Source organism: Colletotrichum scovillei (assembly GCF_011075155.1).
Source record: "Colletotrichum scovillei strain TJNH1 chromosome Unknown Contig00002, whole genome shotgun sequence".
In the NCBI taxonomy this organism is placed as follows: Eukaryota; Fungi; Ascomycota; class Sordariomycetes; order Glomerellales; family Glomerellaceae; genus Colletotrichum; species Colletotrichum scovillei.
The window spans coordinates 3044058-3065847 of record NW_023336260.1 but is presented as its reverse complement, the minus strand read 5'-3'; the positions used below and the strand labels follow the sequence as shown (position 1 = coordinate 3065847).

General features: G+C 56.2%; 6 protein-coding genes across 6 annotated transcripts; 2 read left to right on the top strand and 4 right to left on the bottom strand.

The window, feature by feature from the left end:
* Positions 1-4391: 4391 nt before the first annotated feature.
* Positions 4392-7231, bottom strand: HER10_EVM0002748 (uncharacterized protein). The gene is made up of 2 exons (XM_035472445.1): positions 6661-7231; positions 4392-6525 (listed from the first exon to the last, which is right to left on the bottom strand). Exons 1-2 carry the CDS (start codon positions 6899-6901, stop codon positions 5861-5863), a joined length of 906 nt encoding a protein of 301 aa, XP_035336996.1. The 5' UTR covers positions 6902-7231; the 3' UTR covers positions 4392-5860.
* Positions 7232-7500: 269 nt separating this feature from the next.
* HER10_EVM0011733 (isoleucyl-tRNA synthetase) lies at positions 7501-10601 on the top strand. The gene is made up of 3 exons (XM_035481156.1): positions 7501-7617; positions 7704-7903; positions 7960-10601. Exons 1-3 carry the CDS (start codon positions 7568-7570, stop codon positions 10554-10556), a joined length of 2847 nt encoding a protein of 948 aa, XP_035337736.1. The 5' UTR covers positions 7501-7567; the 3' UTR covers positions 10557-10601.
* An 860-nt stretch (positions 10602-11461) lies between these two features.
* Positions 11462-14052, bottom strand: HER10_EVM0003292 (glycolate oxidase). The gene is made up of 5 exons (XM_035472974.1): positions 13488-14052; positions 12134-13405; positions 11960-12054; positions 11813-11893; positions 11462-11746 (listed from the first exon to the last, which is right to left on the bottom strand). The coding sequence occupies exons 1-5, from the start codon at positions 13777-13779 to the stop codon at positions 11654-11656; spliced, it is 1833 nt and encodes a 610-aa protein (XP_035337043.1). The 5' UTR covers positions 13780-14052; the 3' UTR covers positions 11462-11653.
* Positions 14053-14703: 651 nt separating this feature from the next.
* Positions 14704-17108, bottom strand: HER10_EVM0002529 (uncharacterized protein; the record flags this gene model as incomplete). Its single annotated transcript, XM_035472235.1, has 2 exons — positions 16956-17108; positions 14704-16753 (listed from the first exon to the last, which is right to left on the bottom strand). Exons 1-2 carry the CDS (start codon positions 17069-17071, stop codon positions 14704-14706), a joined length of 2166 nt encoding a protein of 721 aa, XP_035336982.1. The 5' UTR covers positions 17072-17108.
* Positions 17109-17766: 658 nt separating this feature from the next.
* Positions 17767-18666, top strand: HER10_EVM0011012 (enoyl-CoA hydratase/isomerase; the record flags this gene model as incomplete). Its single annotated transcript, XM_035480454.1, has 1 exon — positions 17767-18666. One exon carries the CDS (start codon positions 17767-17769, stop codon positions 18664-18666), a length of 900 nt encoding a protein of 299 aa, XP_035337672.1.
* Positions 18667-18816: 150 nt separating this feature from the next.
* On the bottom strand, positions 18817-20079 carry HER10_EVM0006011 (SPRY domain-containing protein; the record flags this gene model as incomplete). The annotated part of the gene is made up of 1 exon (XM_035475609.1): positions 18817-20079. The coding sequence occupies one exon, from the start codon at positions 20077-20079 to the stop codon at positions 18817-18819; it is 1263 nt and encodes a 420-aa protein (XP_035337251.1).
* Positions 20080-21790: the final 1711 nt, after the last annotated feature.

The following is a 21790-nucleotide window of genomic DNA, read 5'->3' as shown; positions in this document are numbered from 1 at the left end:
GTCGGAAAGCTGTCACTGCGACGGCAGAAACATCCTCTCATACAGGTTGGTTTGGCGGGTTGCCCGAATCGGGCAATCCTGCAGCATTTGCTGTCTCTCTGCAGAAGATCCTTGTTTTACATCCTTGCATCGCGTACCCGTACTGATGATCAACCAGGGGAAAATGTGATCGAAAAGGCGCTATCCGTACAATGTGTTGGTTCCGAAGAGGAGGTCCAATGCAGAAAATACAGAAACCCATCATCTGATCAAAATGATTCCATCAGAAAACCCTGTTTTGGCGCCGGGCTTGGAGGACTTGGAGACTTTAGGGGGGGTAACTTGGCACTTCGGTTGACTTCCTTGGGGCCATACGCCATTGACTCCTTCGCTCCGTATTTCTGTCAGTGAGTTGCCTGCCGTCCGGGGATCTTCGAAAGAAAAGTGACAGAAAAGTGACGGTGTCACTGGTGTCACTGGTGTCAAGTATGGTCACGATCTTCTTCTCTGCTCTCCACCCGCCCGACCGTGCACACGCAATACACCGCTAAATCGAGCTGCAGGAGCAAGAGATGCGGAACCTTGGATACGGGGTGGGCGTCGCAATCGTTTGGGGATGCTGGGAACCAGGTGCAAATCGCCCCCTCATGACGGGCAGGCAGATTGACAAGGCGCGTCACGATCGAACTTCTCCAGTTTCTCCAGCACCACTCACTCCCACCGTATTCTATTCTCAGATAGGGAGGGGGGGGGGGGTTACCTGAGAGCATGACCGAATACTGTTCAGATATCAGACGAGAAGCGTACGGTAGGTGATACTCGGGGCGAGCCACCGGTCTGAGACGGAGCCAAGCAATTTTGGAAAACGTACCGTAAGGTGATGATTACTTGATGTATTATTGCTGTCCTGGGTTGATTAGAGCCAGTAGTTCGCGATTTGGGATTGATGAACGAACGCCGGGCCACTGCGGGAAACATAGCATTACCCTATTTGCATGTTGCGGAGGCAAAACATTGGCATTGTCTCAACGCCCCTCGGAAAAGGTTCATGCCTCCAAAGATTTGAAGGTCCGTTCCTGTGATAGATGATCGGTCAGAGGCCTGTCTGTCCGTCTATTGTCTATGGTTTCAACCGGCGACCTCCGCGATCGAAAGAAGACTGTTCAGCTGATGTCTGATTTGGATTGTGCCATCCGGCGGCGGCGTAAGGACTGACAAGTCGTACCATAATTACATTGAAAATCTGTGACGAGTCCGTCCCAGGCGACGAGTATCAAGAAATGAGAAGAGAGTGGCACAGATGGTTCGAGTGGCTGAAGCGCTTCATGCGACTGATGTCTCTCTGCCCGGAGACACGGAGCCTTTGCCTACCTCTTGGTCGTCTGGCAGCCCTATAGCATTCAGGAAACCGTAAAGACGGCGTTTTCAGAGCAGCATACATCTCTCCCGCCCGCATTCTCATTCCCTTGCCTGCCTCAGCTGTTCGAGCTTCGAGCGGCATCAAGGTCCTGGAGCTCTCTCCCCGGTCAAAACGGATGATCCAAAATACCTAGGTAGGTGGACGCCTCGCCGCCCGCCATTTGCTGCATGTTCCATCATCTTCGGTTAGGCTGTGTGCAACACATGGCGTTTTTAAAGTGTATGCCGTGTACCCTCGTTCAGAAACCTGCAGGAATGCCGCCGCTGTCGGACAATTACCGCAAAGGAAAAGCCTGGCATCAATATTTCCTTGGGGGCGGGGGTCTGAAGCGAGGTCAGAGACAACATGATAGTGTTGATTAACTTAATAGTGTGTATGGATACTGAATACTGCAACAGATAGTGCCACGGTTCACGGCATATGCAGGCAGACAAATTCCATCATGAATTGGGGTTGCTGCGCTGGCGCGTCGTACCCATCCACCTCCAGTGGCAGTTTTGTTGCGATGGTGACATTATCGCCCGAGTTGAGGTAACTGATAAGATCCTGGCGCCATCAATGATCGCCCGCCACCCCGTCTTTTGCCTGTTGAGCGCCAGGCTGTGGTCTCGGGCGGCTGCTTCATCGAACGAGTGACCGTTGCACTCATCTCACATCTCAGAAAATCGCAGTCAGCCCGTGTGTCCGTTTTGGAATGCCCTCACACAGCCCCCAAATCAGCCCCCAAGTATACTCGGTGCCCCGCGGGTGTTTCCTTTGAGGCGATTGACGTGCCTCTTAATATCGATATACGATTTCCGTATCCGTAGTCGGCCGAGGACGGCCAAGCCACGCTGCCAAAGAAACTCTCTCTCACTCGGCAGCCTCGGCATCGTCCTTCTTGTCAAGAGAGGACCACAGCTCATTTCCTCCAGCCTTCGATTCGTTGTGTAACCAATGAGAACTCAGAGACGGTAGGCAATACAGAGGCATCTGAAACATGCTCTTTTCCTCAACTCTCGTCTCGCTCCGCAGTGACACGAGGTGTGCGACGCAAGCCCCCCAAAAGCGTCCACCGTTCTCCTCCCCTCCCCCGAGAATGATGACAAAGTGGCCCCCAAAAGAGCTCGGGAAGCACAGAGGCGTCCGCTCTGTTGGCTCAGTTCACCGTTTCTCCCACGTGGTGTTTGGCAAGGGGCCGGCTGACGGGCAACAACCTACCCCTGACGATCACACCACACCTTGGACACCTTCGAACAGGGATCTCATCGAGCGAGCGAGCGAGCCGCTGGCTGCTGCTGCTGATGTGTACTGCGTACGCCCGGACCTCCCCCAAGCTCAGGTGTGATGGGCGGTGCGACGGCGGCAGCTCAGTTGGTCACACCTGGCCTGGCTGCTGCAAGCTTCTTGCTCATCAGGCTTTCAGCAGAGACGGGGTGCGAATGACAGATAGTTCGCGAGCCAAGAACGCACAGTCGAAGCCTGATTGATGTTGGCTCGACACAGCCCATCGCTGGTCAGCTGAACTCCGCCGGTCTTGCTGTTGGTGCCGTTGCTTCGTAGTAGTTCCAATAGAACAGCTTCCCGTCCCAAAAAGATCAACGACCGCTACTGCAGGTACAAGGGGAAAATTGGCGACGGATTCTGAGAAGGCCTCAGTTGTATTACTGTACTATTCGCCTTGGTCTCTCGCTTCCCGAGACATCTCACACGGCCCCTTGAAGCTATTCCAATTTATCGTCGCCCGCAGCAAGGGACAACATCGCGGGGCACTTACATGTCACGGACAAGGTGCCAAACTTACCAGAAGGGGTCTTCAACAAACGGAGGTCGCTAGGTTCATTCTCCGTGACGAAGTGACGAGGACTCAGTTCAGATTCTGTTTTCCCCCTACCCCATACGATGCCGCCGTAGTCGCCGTCATTGTGACCCACCTCCGCGACCCGCCGCGAACCCCGCTGCCCAGAAAGTCCATCGGCCGAGCATGTCGAAAAGAGGTAACCCGGGGAGAAAGAGGTTTGTATGACCGGTTCTCGCTTCATTTAGGAGGGCAACACGTCGAGAAGGTTGCCGTTCCCTAACTCCGGGTGATGATACCCTTGCGTCAAGGGTGCCTCTGAGACGCGTAAACCCAGAACTCGGTTTGCGTCAAAATGCCCGCACGTCCCGCTCAAACGGTAGAGAAGGCAGACGCTTCACGGACTATGTGGACAGTTTCGTCCGGTCCCTCGACAAGGGCCATCGACCTTGGGTCTGTACGGATACGCTACTCTCTGCTGCCCTATCCGTACGGGTAGTGAACATCAACCGGCTCGGTGGGGAGAGAAACGGTTGATCGGCCAGTAGGCGATGCAGGTTGACGCTTTGGGAGGAGGCTAAATCGCAAGTTCACTGTTTCCTCGGCTTCGTTTTCTGCTACGCCCATGGCCCGATAGACTGGGTGCTGTGCCATCACCGCTCCAACGATCGTCCACACCCTCATTCTGCCGTCGACCCATGGCAGCGCGTGGTCATGTGTACTCAAGGCTGGGGGGGTTGCATTTTTGACGGTGAGGATTCGCTGTGCCTCGCTGACACCATTCAAATGCAATTAATTCTGAACCGTCAGCTTAGGCGGGGTAAGTAGCAAAGATACCCTCTTCTTATCGTTGCCGCATATGCTGTGCAGCGCAGCGAGGTTGAAAGCTGCGAGGCTTATCATTATCCATGATGTTTGTCCATGAGAGAGCTGCCGTGTAAGCCACTTCCGTTCTACTAAGAGTTAGCGATCCGGCTGTATAGCGGCAAGGATCAGAGACAGCTCTGCAGCCACTCCGCCGTCCGACATCTCCAATCATGTCGTCAGAGTCTCTCGTCAAATCGTCCGACCACGAGTCCGTGCTGGGCGGGTTAGACGGGAAGCTAGCGTGACTCTGCCTGTCAGTAAGCCGACACTGATTTGTGATCAGGCGAATTAACTAGGTTAGGCTGTCATTATCGTGACTCTTAGCCACTTGGTCTCTGAAAATGATGGTGTGTAGCAGCAATTTGACCGAGTACCTACCTACCCTACGACCGTAAGCAGCATCAAGGGTGGGGATTTGAGGCTTCACAGGCAGATGTCTGTCGGTACTTGGTCGAGATGTATCTTCTTGAGCTATGTATTTTGGTACGAATGTGAGATCAGCCTTCCATCGCGTGTTTGACGAGTTTGGCATCGATGTTGCGCATCTAGGAAGCAATTGCAAGTAGCATCCTTGCTGACGTTTCCTGATTGGAAATTTGCCCTGTCTGCCTTTCCAGGAGAAAGTTGAATGTCACAGTCGCCTGCGCTTAAAGTCATGTGTCATGCGCTTGGAGGCTACGGTGCCCTTGATCGCCTCTAGGAACGGCTGCCTCGGCCGATAAGTCAGTTTCGTTTCCGCGTCCACCGCTACATACAGCTTCCTCAAACTCGAAGCCTAGACTAGGGTTTCCTTCCGCCTTGGAGGACCTCGTGGTCGATGTCGTTACGATCGTTACGATCGTCGGAGTTGTAGAGGCATATACGGCGCCAAGAGGAATCCGCGACAGACAAGAAGAGGGGGTGGTAAAAGCAGAATACGAAATCTGCGCAAACGGCAGGAGAAGTCCATGATTCCAGCAGGTCGGGAACTTTGCAAAGCTAGTGCGGCCTTGGCGTGGCATTGGGACTGAATCGTAACGTCGTATGCTCTCTGTTGCCCGAAGCCGAACAGCTGGGCTGGCGTATGCCAACGTGCCAACCAACTTGCTTTCCATCGAGCTCGTTTCACTTGTCGCTGGCCTAAGTAAGCATCGTCAACCGTGCACGCTTACAGCAACTGTTGCCCATGGCTCATCTGGATCGCCACTTCGGCACCATGCCGTATTGGAGCTATGGCAATCCGGGACTGTCCCGGTGAATAAGACGGCGTTTATAAGCGTGCTATAGTCCGGTGTGGGAGCCCGACGTATCCCTACAAGGCCCGTTTGGCGGACTTTCCGCCGGTCCGAAGGCGGAGCTCGGGATGACCTTGCCTTTCCCCAGCTTTCGTCAAGGCTTGGCCTGCACAATATCCCAGCAACACGTGTAGTGTGAATCTTTCTTGAACCATTGTCGCTTTCGTAATGGGCACCCAGCGGGGCTTTCTCGAAACAGCCGCGTATTCTTGCTTCGTATCCCAGATCTCGATGAGTTTGCGGTGAGAGTGTCCCGTTAACGTTGCGCATCTACTGCAAAGAGACTTGGCTAGTCTAGACACACGAAACGACGGGTGGATAATAGCGCGATTATCGGTCCAAGGTGGCCAAACTATACGAAGCATGCCAACAAATGGCAGTGACAGAGGTGTCAAATTTTCAAAAGTTGGTCCGAAGTGAGCTGCCATCGTGTCATCGGTTATTCATGCCGGTGAGGTGGGTGAGCTCCCCCCACGATGTGAAGTCACTTCTTTGATGTGGCAGTTTTGTAGGGCCATGGTATTCTTGCCTAGCGGCTGGTCTTCATGGTGCGTCCTCCTCGGCGCCAGGGTTGGGCATCTGGGTAGAGCTGATCCAGTTCTCCATGCTAGCTTGACCTGCAGGCTGCTTGGCACCCCCAGCTGCAGTCGAAGATGCTAATCTTAGACCTTGGCGCTTCTTGACAACGAGGCAAAGCACACGACCGTAGATCGCGAAACCCTCATAGGAGACATCCACTGCCATCTTCTTCTTGTCGTCGCCGTCTTCCTCTAGGTCAGACCCAGTTTCTTGCTTCTTGACACGCTTGGACGGCCGAGGAGCATCATCGTCGGAGTCTATCTCAATCGCCGAAGCCTCGGCGCCAGCATCATTTTCCGAGGTCGTCGCGTAGTCGGCATCCTGATCATCGCGAGGTTCTCCGCGCTGTCTTTTTGATCGCTGAGGCCGGCTTGTTTCATCGACAGCGGGGATGCGGGAAAGGCCGGCAGTGTCGTCCTCGGATTCACTTTCCTGCCGAATAGGCACCGTACCAGCGGCAGCCTCGGACTCCATGTCCAGATCAATGGGTACGTCATTCGTTTCGTTTATCAGTTTGTTGGAGTTTGACTGCAACTTCCCGGGCGCTTTGTCGCGGAAGTGCTTGTGCTTAGTGAGCAGCGAATGGCGCGTACTTGTCTCGGTCAAAAACATGGAGACCTCAAACTCATCTGGCAGATGTCATGATCAGCCAACTTTATTCGGTTCGAGAAATGGTCTGGACCGGGCTGATTACGACGGCGAGGGTTGGGTTGGGTTGAGCGGGACGGTGACAGTGAGTAAGGCTGCGAAACAGGACGACAAACCTTGGACAACAACATCCTTGATAGTCTTCTTTTTGGAAGTCTTCTTCTTTGCCCTTTCTCTCTCCTTCTCTTCACGTAGTTTTGGTAACACTAATGGACGGACGCTCTCGATGACCTTGGGTAAGATGGGGTTCCGAGGATTGAGAAGCCAGCTTTGTGCCAACGCCGGATTGTCGAGATAGATGCGACACTCGAGAACGGAGTACTTTGTGATCCTCAAATATCGGCGTAGAGGCGCCATAGTTGCTGTTTCCTATGAGACGCAGTTGCAGTGAGGCTCGTGCAGCATAAACTCAAGCCTGGATTCGAGGTGGTATTTTACTGAGACGTAAAGAGGTGGCTTTCTGAAGAGGTCTTTGCCCAATACAACGTGGTCGAGTGGTGCGCGGAAACCGAAGGGAACTCGAGGTAGTAAGTGATCTGAGGAGCTTTCAGAAGAAAGGCTATGATGAAGTTGATGTCGAAGGGGAAGTGGCTGTAGATGAGTGCAGGTTGCCCTGACTGCACGTCGTGACGTCGGATGAGAGCTGACCCACCTGCACATAAGTACCTTTCCTAGTTTAAAGCGTATTTGCGGGTGGGTAAGGGACGTATACCTGAGAATCCGCGCCGCAAGTACTACCAGTAGCATTCTCCCTAAGGTATCCTGCAGCAGCAGTGCCCCGTGCAGTTGCTCCCGCGGGGCGGCGACTGAACGCAGCACGACACTGGATGCGCCTGCCGCCAGTGACCTCAGGCAATTAACAAAGGGCCCACTTAAATTTTCTCGGAATCGCGTCGTCCAGCTCCGGTGCCGCGTCCAGAAGCTCCGGTTATCGACTTTCTCGTCCAATGGCCGAACCTCAAAGTCCGCACCGCAGTTCGACTCTCTGTTCCTCTCCTTCGTAGTGATGCTGACAAAGCGATCATGTCGAAGTCATGGGCATCGACACTGAGGCTACCCAAATCCACATTCCCGTAAGCTTTCCCGATCTTCTGGTGCAACCACCGCCGCTCCCCCCTCGGCTCCGTCCTCAGCTTACCCGTGGCCCGGGCCGTCTTAGACCGCGCCCGCTCTCGCAGTTCCGTCCCGAGTACCTCCGCCGATCCGCCGACGACTTCTATAAGTGGCAGTCATCCAATGACTCTAGGCCCGAGTTCATTCTGCACGATGGCCCCCCGTACGCAAATGGGGGCCTTCACGCCGGTCACGCCTTGAACAAGATCCTCAAGGACATGATTAATAGAGTGAAGGTCCAGCAAGGTCCGATAGTACCCCGGATTCGCTTTCTACGTCGTCGCCTAATGCCAGTCTTGTAGGATATCGCATACGCTACAGGCCCGGCTGGGATTGTCATGGCCTCCCTATCGAAATGAAGGCCGTTGGCACGTCAGGCGGCAAGGGCATGACTCCGGTAGAGATCCGTAAGGCTGCGAGACAGCTCGCTTCCACCACCGTTCTGGAGCAGATGGAGGGCTTCCGCTCGTACGGCGTCATGGCCGACTGGGACGCGCGATGGACGACAATGGACCCCGATTTCGAGGTCAGGCAGTTGCGCTTGTTCAAGCAGATGGTACGGCGAGGCCTCATCTACCGTAAAAGCAAGCCCGTATACTGGTCGCCATCCTCAAGAACCGCGCTGGCGGAGGCTGAGCTGGAGTACAATGAGAACCATGTTTCGACGGCAGCTTACGTTCGGTACCCAATCGTTGGCGGCCCCTCCTTGGACGGCTTTACTGGCCAGCTCTACGCCATTATCTGGACGACAACCCCCTGGACCCTCCCGGCGAACAAAGCCATCGCAATTCACGAAGAACTGGACTATGCCATAACCGCCGTCAACGGAAGCGCATACCTCACTGCAGTCAGCCGTCTTGAGGCTGTTAAGGCCCTCTTCCCCGAACAGCCTCAAGTCATCGTGGCATCTATCAAGGGTTCCGAATTGCGTGGCTTGCAGTATAAGAACAGGCTGCAAGGGGCCAACTCTGCACTTCAACCAATCATCCACGCAGAGTTTGTGTCAGCAGATTCTGGAACTGGACTTGTCCACATCGCTCCTGGTCACGGTTTCGAGGACTACGAGGCTTGCGCGCAACTGGGCATCGATGCCTTCGCACCTATCGATGACGAAGGAAACTTCACCCGTGACGCTTTCCCAGACGATCCAGAAAAGCTGACCGAAGCCTCCTCGATCCTCAAGGGCGGTAGCAAGGCCGTTCTCGCCCTGATTGAAGACGATGTTCTCCAGGCAGCAAAGTACAAGCATAAATACCCCTATGACTGGAGGACGAAACAGCCCGTGGTCATGCGGTCGACGGCTCAATGGTTCGCTGATGTCGGTAGCATCAAGGACGACGCTCTCAACGCCCTAAAGGAAGTCAAGTTTGTGCCATCAACCGGACGCAACCGCCTTGAAAGCTTCGTCGTTGGTCGTAGTGAGTGGTGCATTTCTCGCCAGCGTGCCTGGGGCGTTCCCATCCCCGCTTTGTATGATGCCAACGGAGACGCCGTAGTGACGGAGGAATCCGTCGACCACATCATCTCGGTCATCCAGAAGCGTGGTATTGATGCCTGGTTCTCTGATACCGCCGATGAACCCGCTTGGGTTGCACCGTCTTTGAAAGGAAGCTATAGACGTGGTACCGACACAATGGATGTCTGGTTCGACAGCGGAAGCAGTTGGACAGAGAGCAAGGGCCAAGCCGACGTCTATCTCGAGGGGTCCGATCAGCACCGTGGCTGGTTTCAGTCAAGCTTGCTTTCGTACGTCGCCGCGCAAAGGGCCGAGGGCGACGCAACTTCCCAAGCGCAGCCCAAGTCTCCTTTCAAGACTCTCATCACCCACGGCTTCACGCTTGACCACACCGGCAAGAAGATGTCAAAGTCGATCGGAAACACCATTTCACCCGGTCAAATCATGGACGGCACCCTCCTGCCGCCAATCAAGCTCAGAGGCAAGGCCAAGGTAGCCGGCGCCGCCCCAACCTACGAGGCCCTGGGCCCAGACGCCCTCCGTCTCTGGGCCGCCAGCTCAGAGTACACCAAAGACGTAGCCATCGGCCAGGCGGTCCTCAAGTCCGTTCACGCCGTGCTGGTCAAGTACCGCACAATCATCAAGATGCTGACGGGCTCGATGCACGAGTCCGCCCGGACCGCGCCCACGACGACGCTGGACCACATCGCCCTCATCCAGCTACACGACGTCATGACGGAAGTCGAAAAGGCCTTCGCCGCGCACGAGTTCTACAAGGCATTCAGCGCCCTCAACCGCTGGGTCGCCAACGACCTGTCCGCCTTCTACCTCGAGGCGATGAAGGACCGACTTTACTGCGGCGACGGCGGTGGCGTGCTGGAGCCCATCTTCCTCGGCTTCCTCCGCATGCTCTCGCCCATGACGCCGCTCCTGGTCGAGGAGGCGTGGGACCACCGGCCCGAGTACATCAAGGCCCACAGCAGCATCCTCCATCCTTTGTACACTCCCTACGACGCCCCCGTCCACAGCAGAGCGCCCTCGGCGATCGGGGAGGCTTCCCTCCGCAAGGACCTTCCCGTTCTGATGTCCGTCCAGGGCGCCGTCAAGGCTGCTCTCGAAAAGGGCCGCGCGGCCAAGGTCCTCGGGTCGTCACTGCAGTCTTCTGTGATTGTTACAACCGAGGATCAAGCAGTCGCCGGCGTGCTGGCCAAGTACGGAGAGGAGCTGGAAGCCATGTTTGTCGTATCGTCGGTCGAGATCAACAGGGAGATGCCCAATCAGCCCGAGTGGCGGTACGACGAGCTATTCGAGGTTAACGGCGCAAAGGGGACGGTCTCGGTGCTGCCGCCTAACGAGCACAAGTGCCCGCGCTGCTGGCGGTATATCGCGCCCAAAGAGGAGACGTTATGCGGGCGTTGCGATGATGTCGTGGCGAGTGTGTAGGAATAGAAAGAAGAACATGTACATGTAACAACAGCTAGCCCCCCGAATAAAAGAAACACTATACCCTCATCGGGAAATTTCACATTCGAGGTCGGCATTCTGATATGCGTCTCCTATCTTCCGTCTTCCGTGAATACTGGACAGACCACGTGCAACTGAACAAGTAATGACGGCCTCGATGCAATCGATAACCGAGTGACTAAGTCAACAATGACCAGTGCCACCTCTTGCTTATGTTGGTAATTAATCACTATCACTCCTGGAATTAAACCATCCTACTTTCATTTGTTGTATACTCTGGAGTTTGCGTTTTAATATTTTGCACCTACTGTATCCTTTTCAGAATGGAGACCATCTCAAGCAATGCGCACATAGATACACCGGCCACTAGCTTGCCAGAAAAAGATTTACCTGAAGTAGCGACAATACTCCAATAGCTGAGAATTGGTAAAGAGACGAGGATGAACACGGAACAATCGACGATAAAGGACAATCCGGATGGAGACGAAGACGTTCCAAAAAAAAAAAAAAATTGGCTTTGGACTATATAAGAGCGCTTTATACATGTAGTGTCATCAATCATCACGGAAGGGTGGCCGAGTTGGTTATGGCGCCAGGTTAAGGTCAGCTTAACATCTGTTTCCTGGTGGGGCAACCCGCGCGAGTTCGAGTCTCGTCCCTTTCATTTTCTTCGCTTTTTTGACAATTCCATAGACATGAATGCATGTAAAAAGCATTGAGCGATCATCATTTTGATCCTCTTTGCGATATCGAAGTGGGTTCCCTTTCTTTTCGTCAAACGGTGCCGCATACGCCTTGCACCATCCGCAAGACATGGATCAACGTCACATCTACCTTTGTCACCCAACCTCAAATTTTGGCATGAACAATACCCACTGGTAATCTTGAAATGGATGCTTGTCAATTGTGCGCCGGCCCGAACTACGTGGGTTCAGACCAGACGCATCAGGGAGATGTATATATACAAGAGTTTAATAATGCCATCTAGGTTCTGCTTCCTCTTTGTCTCCCCTATTCATCTTACACCAGAGCCCGGATCCGAGAAGCCATGTGTTGCTCGACCTCGCCGCCGCTTTTTACCACTCGCTCACCTCGCCGGCCTTGGGCGGCTGCACTCTGACAATCTTATCGCAGTTGAGCAGGCAGAGGGGGTCAAGAGCCTTCTTGATCTATCAAGGAACCTCGTGTCAGCACTTACTTCCTAGTCAATAACAAGCATTAAGAGAGAAACTCACCTGTCTCATGGTATCGACGGTAGACTCGCCCAGCTCGTGAGGAAGGTAATCTCTCTTGACAAGTCCGACGCCGTGCTCACCCTATCAGCCATGTTAGCGAATCTCGGATACTTCAATGTACTAGCCAAAGGTCTGACGACAACGTACCGTGACGGTGCCCTCCATCTCGACGGCTCTCTTGACCATATTGTGAACCAGGTGTTCGGCCCTCTTGCGCTCCTGGTCATTGTAAAGCAGAATGGCTGACACCCAAAAGTTAGCACTCTCCCTCTCTTTCACAACATGCGCGTCCCCCACGCATTACCCAAAAGAAGAACTCACTGTGGAAGTTTCCATCCCCAACATGCCCAACAATGGTGCCGAAAAGCCCACTCTTGGCCATAGCCTCCTTAGTCTCCTCAATAATATCAGGCAACCGGCTCGTCGGCACCGCAACGTCCCCAGTCCAGACGTGGTCCCCCTCGCGCCGGACCGCCATCGTGCTCCACAGCGCCTCCTTCCTCGCGCTCCACAGCTCCTGCTGCTCCTCCTCGTTCTTGGCGAAATCGAACGTCTTGCTGCCCGTCTTGCTCGCGAGCTGCTTCACCAGCGCCACCTGCTCCTTGACGCCCGTCTCCGTGCCGGCGAACTTGAAGAACAGCGTCGGCGCCTCGGCCCACGCCTTGCTCGTCATGCCGGCCTTGTTGATGCACTGCATCTGCAGGTCGTCCAGGATCTCCACCGCCGCGACGGGGATGCCGGCGGCGACGACCTTGGCGACGCAGTTCGCCGCGTCGCGGATCGTGGGGAAGGCCGAGACGGCGACCGAGGTGGACGCGGGCTTCGTCGTGACTTTGAGGGTGGCCTCCGTCACGAGGCCGAGGGTGCCCTCGGACCCGATGAAGAGCTTGGTGAGGTCGTAGCCGGCGGAGCTCTTGCGCGGGCGCTGCCGCGTCTTGATGATGGTGCCGTCGGCCAGCACGACCGTCAGGCTCAGCACCCACTCGCGCATGGTGCCGTAGCGGTAGGCGTTGGTGCCGCTGCATCCGGTGCCAATCATGCCGCCAATCATGGCGCCCGGGCCCGGGTCCGGCGGGAAGAACAGGCCCGTCTGCGCCAGCTGGTCGTTGAGCGACTCCCACCCGACGGCGGGCTGCACCACGACGTCGAGGTCCTCCTGGTGCAGCTTCAGGACCTTGTTCATGCGCCCGAAATCGATCGAGATGCCGCCGCGCGTGGGCGTGAAGTGGCCCTCCAGACTGGTGCCGCCGCTGTAGCCGACGACGGGGATGCGTCGCTGGTGGCAGATCTTCATGATCTCTGACACCTCCTCGGTGGTACTGGGGAAGACGACGCAGAACGGCCGCTCGTCGGGCTTGGCCGAGTGCGAGGACCACTCCGAGTTGGCGTGGTGTTCGAGGTCGACCTTTGTGGTGCTGACGTGCTCCTTGCCGACAATGCTGACAAAGTCGGCCCAGGCGGCCTCGAGGTTCTCCTTGTTGAGCTTGTGGACCGGCGCGATCGTCTTGGCTAGCGGTAGGGTCGATTCTTCGCTGGGGCTCGGGGGTACGAGGGTGCCTAGGTAATAGGACACTCCCATCGTGGTGAGTAGCACTGCCAGCACGCAACGGGCGCATTAGCTACTGCAGCAAAGTCTCCTTCCAACGTCTCGCTGCTCCGGAACATCAGGACTTACCAAACGTGTACGCCAGATTCCTGCTGTTCCCCGTCTTCTCCCGCTCGGCAGCGAACCTCTCCCGCTCCGCCTTCTCACGCGCCAGACGCTGGGTGATGCTGCCGACGACCTGGCCCTGGAACGTCCGGCCCTTCTGCTTCTCTTCAGTGTTGCTCGGCGTGCCGCGTTCACTCGACATGTGCCGCGCGGTGGCGCCACTGGCGAGAGCGACGCATCGCCGGCGCGGGGCCGGGCTTGCGGCCCTGAGACCTTGCAGAGCTGCCTGGGGAGCTCGAGCTCTGATATGCGCCATTGCGCCTATGTTCGACTCGGCGGTGGTGTTGATGGACGGGGAGTGTTCGGGGATGCGGTACAAGTTGCTGCACGAGCTTCTTCAATTGATCAGAAGTTAAAGAGGAGGCAGGCTTCGAGCCATCCGGGTTCGGAGCTCTGGGAGAAGTCGAGAGGAGGGGGTGGTGGCTTCGATGGAGGAGCCGTTCTGCGTACGCGGGCGAACGACTGCGAATAGAAGTGCAGGTAAAGATTATTTGTAGCTGGGTGGAGCTGCATCCGTCTTAGCACTTCTGGAGCTCGGATGGCGAGATGGAATCCATGCAAGCCGCCTGCAGCAGTGGAACTGGGGCACCTCAGCAGTGCTGGAGCAGAAAAGTGCACCCTGCGAGCCTATCGGGGATAAGGATTGGCCGGCCCGGAAGCGGGGAAGGTGTGCGCGGTGGGACTGCCGTAGTACCGTGGTACCTATGCCCGCGCCGGTGTGGAACTCCACTTCTTCACCGTCTGGCCCCCCCTTCCGTCCGCTTATCCAAGGCCGAGGATAACTCTGGCTAATGAAATGGCGTGCTAGCGAGGTCGGAGACACCCATGGTCCATTATATTGGGTGCACAGCAGACGAGAACATGCCATGGCCGACTGTTTATGGCTTGGGATTCCGTGTTGATTACCTACCAACTTCGGCAGGCTTACTAGGTCGACACGGATAAGCCCCGAGACTCCCGATACAATTGCCGTTAACTTCCTCGTCATCAATTCCACATTTCAACGACTGCCATCGGCCTGCCAGCAAGGAATGTAAGACCTCTCAAAGCACATAATTCCATGTATCCAACCCTATAGATCCATACACCTCGCTATACCAAATATCCGCCCCATTGTCCGTAGAAAGCCTCCCCAAAGTGTCTAAACTCACCTTATAATAAGGTAGTGTCCCGAAGTACCTCAAGTCTTCCACCCCGGAATAAGCTGCACATTAAACGTCGGCGTCCCAAGCCCCCCAGCAGCCCCCCTCAGATGCGCCAAATACGCAGCAAGCTCCCCGTCCTGCTCAATCGCCAACGGCATCTCCCCGCCCTTGCCATCCTTCAACACCCCCTCCAGCCGTAGACAAATTGCCCCCGGAAACTTGCTCGCCGCCGCGTGCCGCAGCTCCTGCACGGAATGCGAGCTCAGCGTCGCGATCCAGATGGTCGTGGTGGCCACGAAGGTGGAGGAAGGGTGGAGGCGTAGGTAGACGGCTATGCTCGTGGTAGACGGAGGCTGCGGCTGCGGGTGCTGGTGCTGTGGTATTGGTGACGGCGGCGCGTGGAAGACGGGTTGCTGCTGCTGTGCTGCGGCGACGGCAGCTACGGCGTATTGCTGCGCGTATTGCTGGTCTACAAACGCCGCCTGCGCGTCGGCTGCTAGTAGGAGAGACGAACCCATGTGGTGAGACTCCAGCCCCATATCCGCCTGCCCGAGGAGCGCCGATGAGAGGATCCTCGCCGCGGAGTGGCCCATCGGGTCGGCGGCCGCGGCGGCCTGGACTTGCATCGACACGGTGGGCATGAGCATCTGCGGCTGCTGGCTTGCCCCCGAGTCGGGAACGAGTCCCATGGACGGCGGTACAGATACCTGGCTGGCGTTGACGTACTGGCCGCCGCCCAAGTCATCCTGGTCCCCCAAAGCATCAACCAGTTCTGGCTGTGCGGACTGGACCGGGACCTGGACCTTACTCGCCTGGACATCCTCTTGCCGTTTTGCGTCGTCACAAACTAGTTGTGTCTGTTGCGTGACTCCTCGTTTCCGCGGCTGCTCCCGCCTCGAGATGTCATCCCTCAACCTCTTCATCACATCCTTCGCAAGGACATCCAACGCCCGCACCTTGTCAGCGCGAGCGTGATCATGTACTGAAGAACCACCACCGTCTCCTTCGTCCCCCGGCGCAGCGAGAACCCGCCGCACCAGCTCCGACTCAACCTCCCACTCCGCCTTGAGCTCCGCCCACTGCACCGGCCCAGCCTCAGACTTGCAACCGAGCCCCTCCCGCTTCAGTATCCTCTCAAACGCCGCGCGGAGATCCCTCGCCTCCTCCGGGTTGACGCCCAGGATATTTTTCGCCTCAGCGAGCGTGAGCCGCTTCTCCAGCGTCCGCGCCCGCTTCGTGATGTCCGTACATATAACATCGAGCGCCAATTTCTTGGAATCGTGGTTGTGCTTGCTGTTACTATTGCCGTTCACATTCTCAGACTCGTCGTCGTCCCACATCACCGCCCTCAACCGCGGCGTCTCCCTCACCAGCCGGGCTTTGACGGCCTCCCACCTCTCCGGCCCGGCGATCGTCTTCTTGACGATGCCGGCTTCCTCGCAGAGCTGCGCAAACGTGACCCGCACCTGACGATATACGTCCGTCTCCAACCCGAGGATGGCTTTTGCGTCGTCGAGCGTGGTCTCCGAAGGAAAGCGCGGAGCGATGGGGTGTTGTGAATCATGAGATGATGCGGCCTCCCAGGCTCGTAGCCGCCGCCTCTTCCTCCTGTTGTTGCTGCTGCTGTTGCTGTTGCTTTCTTTGTGTCCCACTGCGCCAACCTCATCCTCCTCCTCCTCACCCTCGGCAGTCATCGGCGACCCGAGCATCTCCCGATCCGCAAGAGTACCAGGCGTCACAACCCCCTCACCACCCCGGCTCCCAAAGCCGTCGTCGACAGTGACCACAGATGCATCCCGCCGACCAGAACCCGCCACCATCACCTCCTCCTCATCCCCATTGCCCTCCTTGGACCGCTCTCCGTTCGCAGCCTTCAAAAGCCACCGATTCTTTGTCCTCACGCGAATCAGCTCGCGCTTCTTGATGTCGAACCCTTCCTCCCTCAGCACGGCCAGCATCTCCCCCTGCGTCAGGTTCCGCTCCCACAGCTCCTTGACGCGCGCGACCAGTCGGCCGTTCTTGTGCGCCGGGTTCTGCTTGGACGGGAAATCCCACTTGCGGAACTGGGTCTGGAAGGCTCGTTTGCTGTAAACATGCGTGTGAGCGAGTAACTCGTGTAGTCCCACAGCCTTTGCTTTATCCCGGATTCGGCCCCGATCCCGGCCCCGGTTCCGTTGTGGAACGGGGGTAAGCTGTGCCGTGTGTGGATCGGACAGTCCGGCCGGCGAGAGGAACCACGAAGACCATAGGGGACATTGGGGGATAAAGAGAGAGACTCAGGACTGACCAGGGCGCAAAGTCATGGTGCATTTTGAGGTACACCATGATGTCCTCGAGGGGCTTCTTCTCGTTGATGTAGAGCTGAAAACATAACTTCTCGTGGGCATCCCAATCATAGACCATGCCTCTAGGATTTCGCTATAAGCAGTGTCTTGCAATAATGCGTCTCTGGTTGAGGGAGGGCGTCGACGATGCGCAAGTGGTTGGTTGAGTCAGCCGTACTGTGCCAAGATCCTGATGCACGGTAGCAAGACTGTCTGATCATCTTATCGCCCTCTTATCGCATTCTTATCAATGACATTACCGAAGTACCTTACCTTACACTCGGTGAGCTTCGGTGAGAAGCTGTACCTCCACTAAGTGTCCTGGCTGTATCTCTCGGGGACTTGGTCATCGATCTGTTGAATCGGCTTCATAATGAACAACTAGCTTGATATGATTAGAATGTCAGAGTCTCCAAGTTTCTGACAGCAATTGACAACCAAGCCAGTCTCCGATACACGCCGGGCCGCTCCGCATGGACGTTGATCGCTCTACCATTCCGGACCTCGGTACCGGTTGTAAGCGCTCTTCCCCTCCATCTCCAACCTTTGACCTCAAACCCAAAGACGGCGGCAAAGCACATCCACGTAAAAGTTCACCTCCATCTACATTATCCCCCACCTCCATCTCTTACAATCTTGTCATTCTGAATAACTCAGCCTCTATCAAAAACCACAAATTCCATCACCAACAGTCTCACCACCAACCTCATCACCACGACCTCAACTCCACATCCAACACATCATCAACCACAACTCTCCAAGCAGCCATCAACAATGCCCTCCCTCCCATCATCCTACAACACCCTCTCCCTCCCCCAAATAACCCTCTCCCACCACCCCGCCTCCTCCCCATCCCCAACCCCAGTAATCCTCCTCACCCTCAACCGCCCCTCCGCCCGCAACGCCTTCACAGACGAAATGGCATCCTCCCTAGCCCAAGCCTACACCCTCCTCTCCGCCGACCCCCGCGTAAAAGCCATAGTCCTCACCGGCTCAGACCCCTCCAACAAAACCTTCTGCGCCGGAATGGACCTCCACAACCGCGTCCGTCTCCCTTCCCACCGCGACGCCCACCGCGACACGGGAGGCCTCGTCGCCCTAGCGATGCACAACTGCTCGAAACCAATCATCGCCGCCATAAACGGCTCCGCCGTCGGCGTGGGCATCACCATGGCCTTACCCGCCTCCATCCGCATCGTCTCCCGCGACGCGAAGATCGGCTTCGTCTTTGCGCGGCGCGGGTTCAACATGGAAGCCTGCTCGTCCTTCTACCTCCCGCGCCTCATCGGCGCGGGGCCGGCGCTGCACCTGTGTACCACGGGAGGTGTCTACCCGGCCACGAGCCCGCTCCTGCGCAACTTGTTCAGCGAGATCGTCGCGCCGGACGAGGTCCTCCCGCGCGCGCTGGCGGTCGCCGAGGACGTGGCTGCGAACGTGAGTACCGTGGCCGTGAGGGTGATGCGGGACATGATTCTGAGGTCGCCGGCGAGCCCGGAGGAGGCGCACCTGCTGGAGAGCAAGATCTTCTTTGACCTGTTTAGCGGGAAAGATAGTAAAGAGGGGATGGAGAGTTTCATGGAGAAGAGAGCGCCGCGGTTCGAGGCGACGATGGAGAAGGATGCGCCGACGGCGTACCCGTGGTGGAAAGAGGTTGATATCAAAGCAAAGATTTGAAATTCGCTGTATAGGTACATTTGTAAAAATTAAAAACACATCATGAGAATAAGTACTGAACGGACGGTCCTGATTGCAGCATGTGACCGCTAACCCAGTTCATCCTCACCGAAACCCCCCTATTCAACTGTGAACCAGATACACCCACTTTCAAGGCCTGTACTTCCACAACTTCGGGTCAAAGATGATATCGTACTCGTTCTTGGAGAATGTGCCAATGGCACAACTCAGATCATGATATCCCTCCAGACCGTTGACCGGCAAATCTTGTTCAGAGTCACCCTCCTCATGAAGGTTCCAGCTCCCGGACAGTCTACCGTCTCGCGTGAAGAAGATCTCAACGCTCATCCTGCCGCCCTGAGCCGTGAAGGACATGCCGATACCCAGCGTCTCGCCGGGTTGGAAGGGTGTTGTGAAAGACTTTCCGCCCCATCTGTCGTTGATGTACTTGTGTCCGTCATCGCCGTGAACACCGAGACTGCCGCGGTGCCACCCGGGAAGACGGAAGTTGGGGTACGGAAGCGCAGTGAAGCCAAGGGCGAGGTCGACCTCACTTGCCGACCCGCGGATCTTGACTTCATAATAGGCCTTGAAGGGTTTGCCGGTGGCGAGGGGCGAATTGTGCTTGACCGAGTATAGAGGCGGGTAGCCGATGATGGTGCTGTCGGGGGCATTCCTTTGCGTCGTGACCTCCCACTTACCCGAGACGGGCTGGGCCATTGTGCCGCGGAATCCTTGAGGCTGGAGAAGCCATATCCTATGCGTGCGCAAAGCCTCCAAAGCACTGGCGTCAAGGTCGATGGGCTGGACAAGAGGGTACTGGGCCACCCAGGCCTCACCTGCTTCAGACTCCTGCTCCGTAGAGTTGTTCGCAGGGGAACGATCAAAACCGCTGAAGAAGGCCGGGGGCGGTGGGAAGAGGGTGGTATCGGGAACCGCCGTCTCCCAGTCGTGTTTTTTCGATTCCGATGGTGGGGGACCCGAGGGAGGAGCCGTGTAATCATTGTGGGATGGCGGAGGTCCCGAAGGAGGAGCAGTATAGTCATTGCGGACCGGCGGAGGTCCCGGAGGCGGCGCATACTCACTCTGCTGGTGTGAGGGAGGAGGTCCAGATGGCGGCGCATACCCTCCATGGGACGGAGGCGGGCCCGACGGAGGCGCAAATTCATCAGCCCGGCCTGGCGGCGGACCACTCGGGGCGGCGTACGTCTGACTCGGAGGCGGGCCGGGAGGAGGAGCATACTGCTGCTGAGCCGAAAGCTGTCCCGGAGGCGAGCCAGCCGGCGGCGCGTATTGGGGCTGCTGCTGATTGCTGCTCGTCATCTTGGTATCTTGCTGCTGTAGCGATGAAGGACGTTGCGCGGGACGCGGGGCAGGACTATCATCCTTGTCGGCCTTGCTGCCGAAACACATCTTCAGGAAGGGGGGTGGGAAGAAGGTTTTGGGGCTTTTTATGCAGTTCGTCTGGTGTCTGATCTTTCGTGGCCCGTTGTGTTTGCGGAACAGCCTAATGTGGTGAGTCGGAGGGGTAATAGATGTTGCGGCGGATAAGAGAGGGTGGGCGCCTTGACGTCGGAATTGAGCTTGAGCTTGAGCTTGAGTAAGATAGGTAAAGCAGTGGGAAACCTGAAACAATGCGACCCAGGCTATTGGGGGTGGGAATTGGCAAATGTGCAAGATGTTGCAGGTATGGAAAACTTGTCTAGCGTCGCGGGTGATGTAGGTGAAATGCAGCGATGATGCACGTCGGGGGCGGATGAGGCGTTGATATGAAGAAGAACAAAGGTGGCTGTGTTTTCTAGGCTGACTGGCTACCCCCAGTGATGATGAGAGGACGTAGGTAGTACCATGATGGTGGAACTTTGGGAGCTGTCCGCAATAGGCAGCTGGGATCCGTTTTTCTTTGGCGATACCTGCAGGACGCTGGCAGCTGCATGCTCCCCCGCAGTAACAGGTACAAACGATACTCCAATGACCTCCCTGCGTTTGGAGTGTTTCTGTCCCTAAGTTGATTTACACAAGATAGTAGGCACATAGGTACACTGCGGTACCTGATTGTTCGACGCCTCAAGGTGCAAGCACTTTGTCTTCCCTTTACCATATACCCAGTACAAAGCTACATGCGCCAATGCACCACCCTGACTGGGCAGACAATGACAATGACAACAAAAAGAAGTCTCTTGTGCGACCAACGGCTTCTTCACCCTCTTTACCTCGACCAACATATACCGAACTGGACGAAAGAAGTAAACCCCAACCACGGCGGTGGCATCAAGGAGGCCGCCTACCTAGGTAACTGCCAGATGGCGTACCCTGATCACCACCCGGCGCAATCGGGCGGAACTGGTGTGGGGGCTAACCGGCGCAGCTAGCTTTTTAAGCTTACCCAGTGGGCCGAAACGTCCATCCCCTCAATGTCACCGAACCATGTCACCATGGATGGCCAGCTGAGGGTGAGGACATTGCGGTTTTCCTCTGCAGGGTTTCATTGGTTTCTCTCCGTAAACTAGAGTCGTGTTTCTGGGAGACTAGCCGAATGCAAATACGATCCCATACCTAACTTACGTGTCAACTTGGTATCCCTCCGTTGCTGACTAAACAAGATGTTGACCCCAGACTGGGATATATTGCTGTCGTCGTCAACCTACCTTGCCTCCTTTACTTAAGGTACTTGATTTGGAAGTCACCCTGCAAAGGGCTGGATGAAGCATCCACGGACGATGATTGGACTCATCAAAGGGCTCATTGAACATGTTCGGTATTAGGAAAGAACTGGGAGTTGGTATAATTACCGGCAAAAAAAATGCCCATAACCGAATCACTGCCACGATGCCAGCGCTCAGCAAATAGATCGTACTTCGGATCATACCATAAGAATGAATCCCGAACCGCCTTGGAATTCCACACTGGACATAAAACCATATCAATACCGGCCTACCCCCTATTTTCAACCGCGTCCTACACCGGGCATGATACACCGACAAAGCAACCCAGTAATTCCCAGGTCCAGACTATCCTCGCCAACACTTTACGTATGCGAAATACCTTCTCACGAAAATGATCGGAGGTGACGGCCACAGACTCCCAGAGCTTAAACAAGCTACCTCGACCAGCCGCCTCTGGA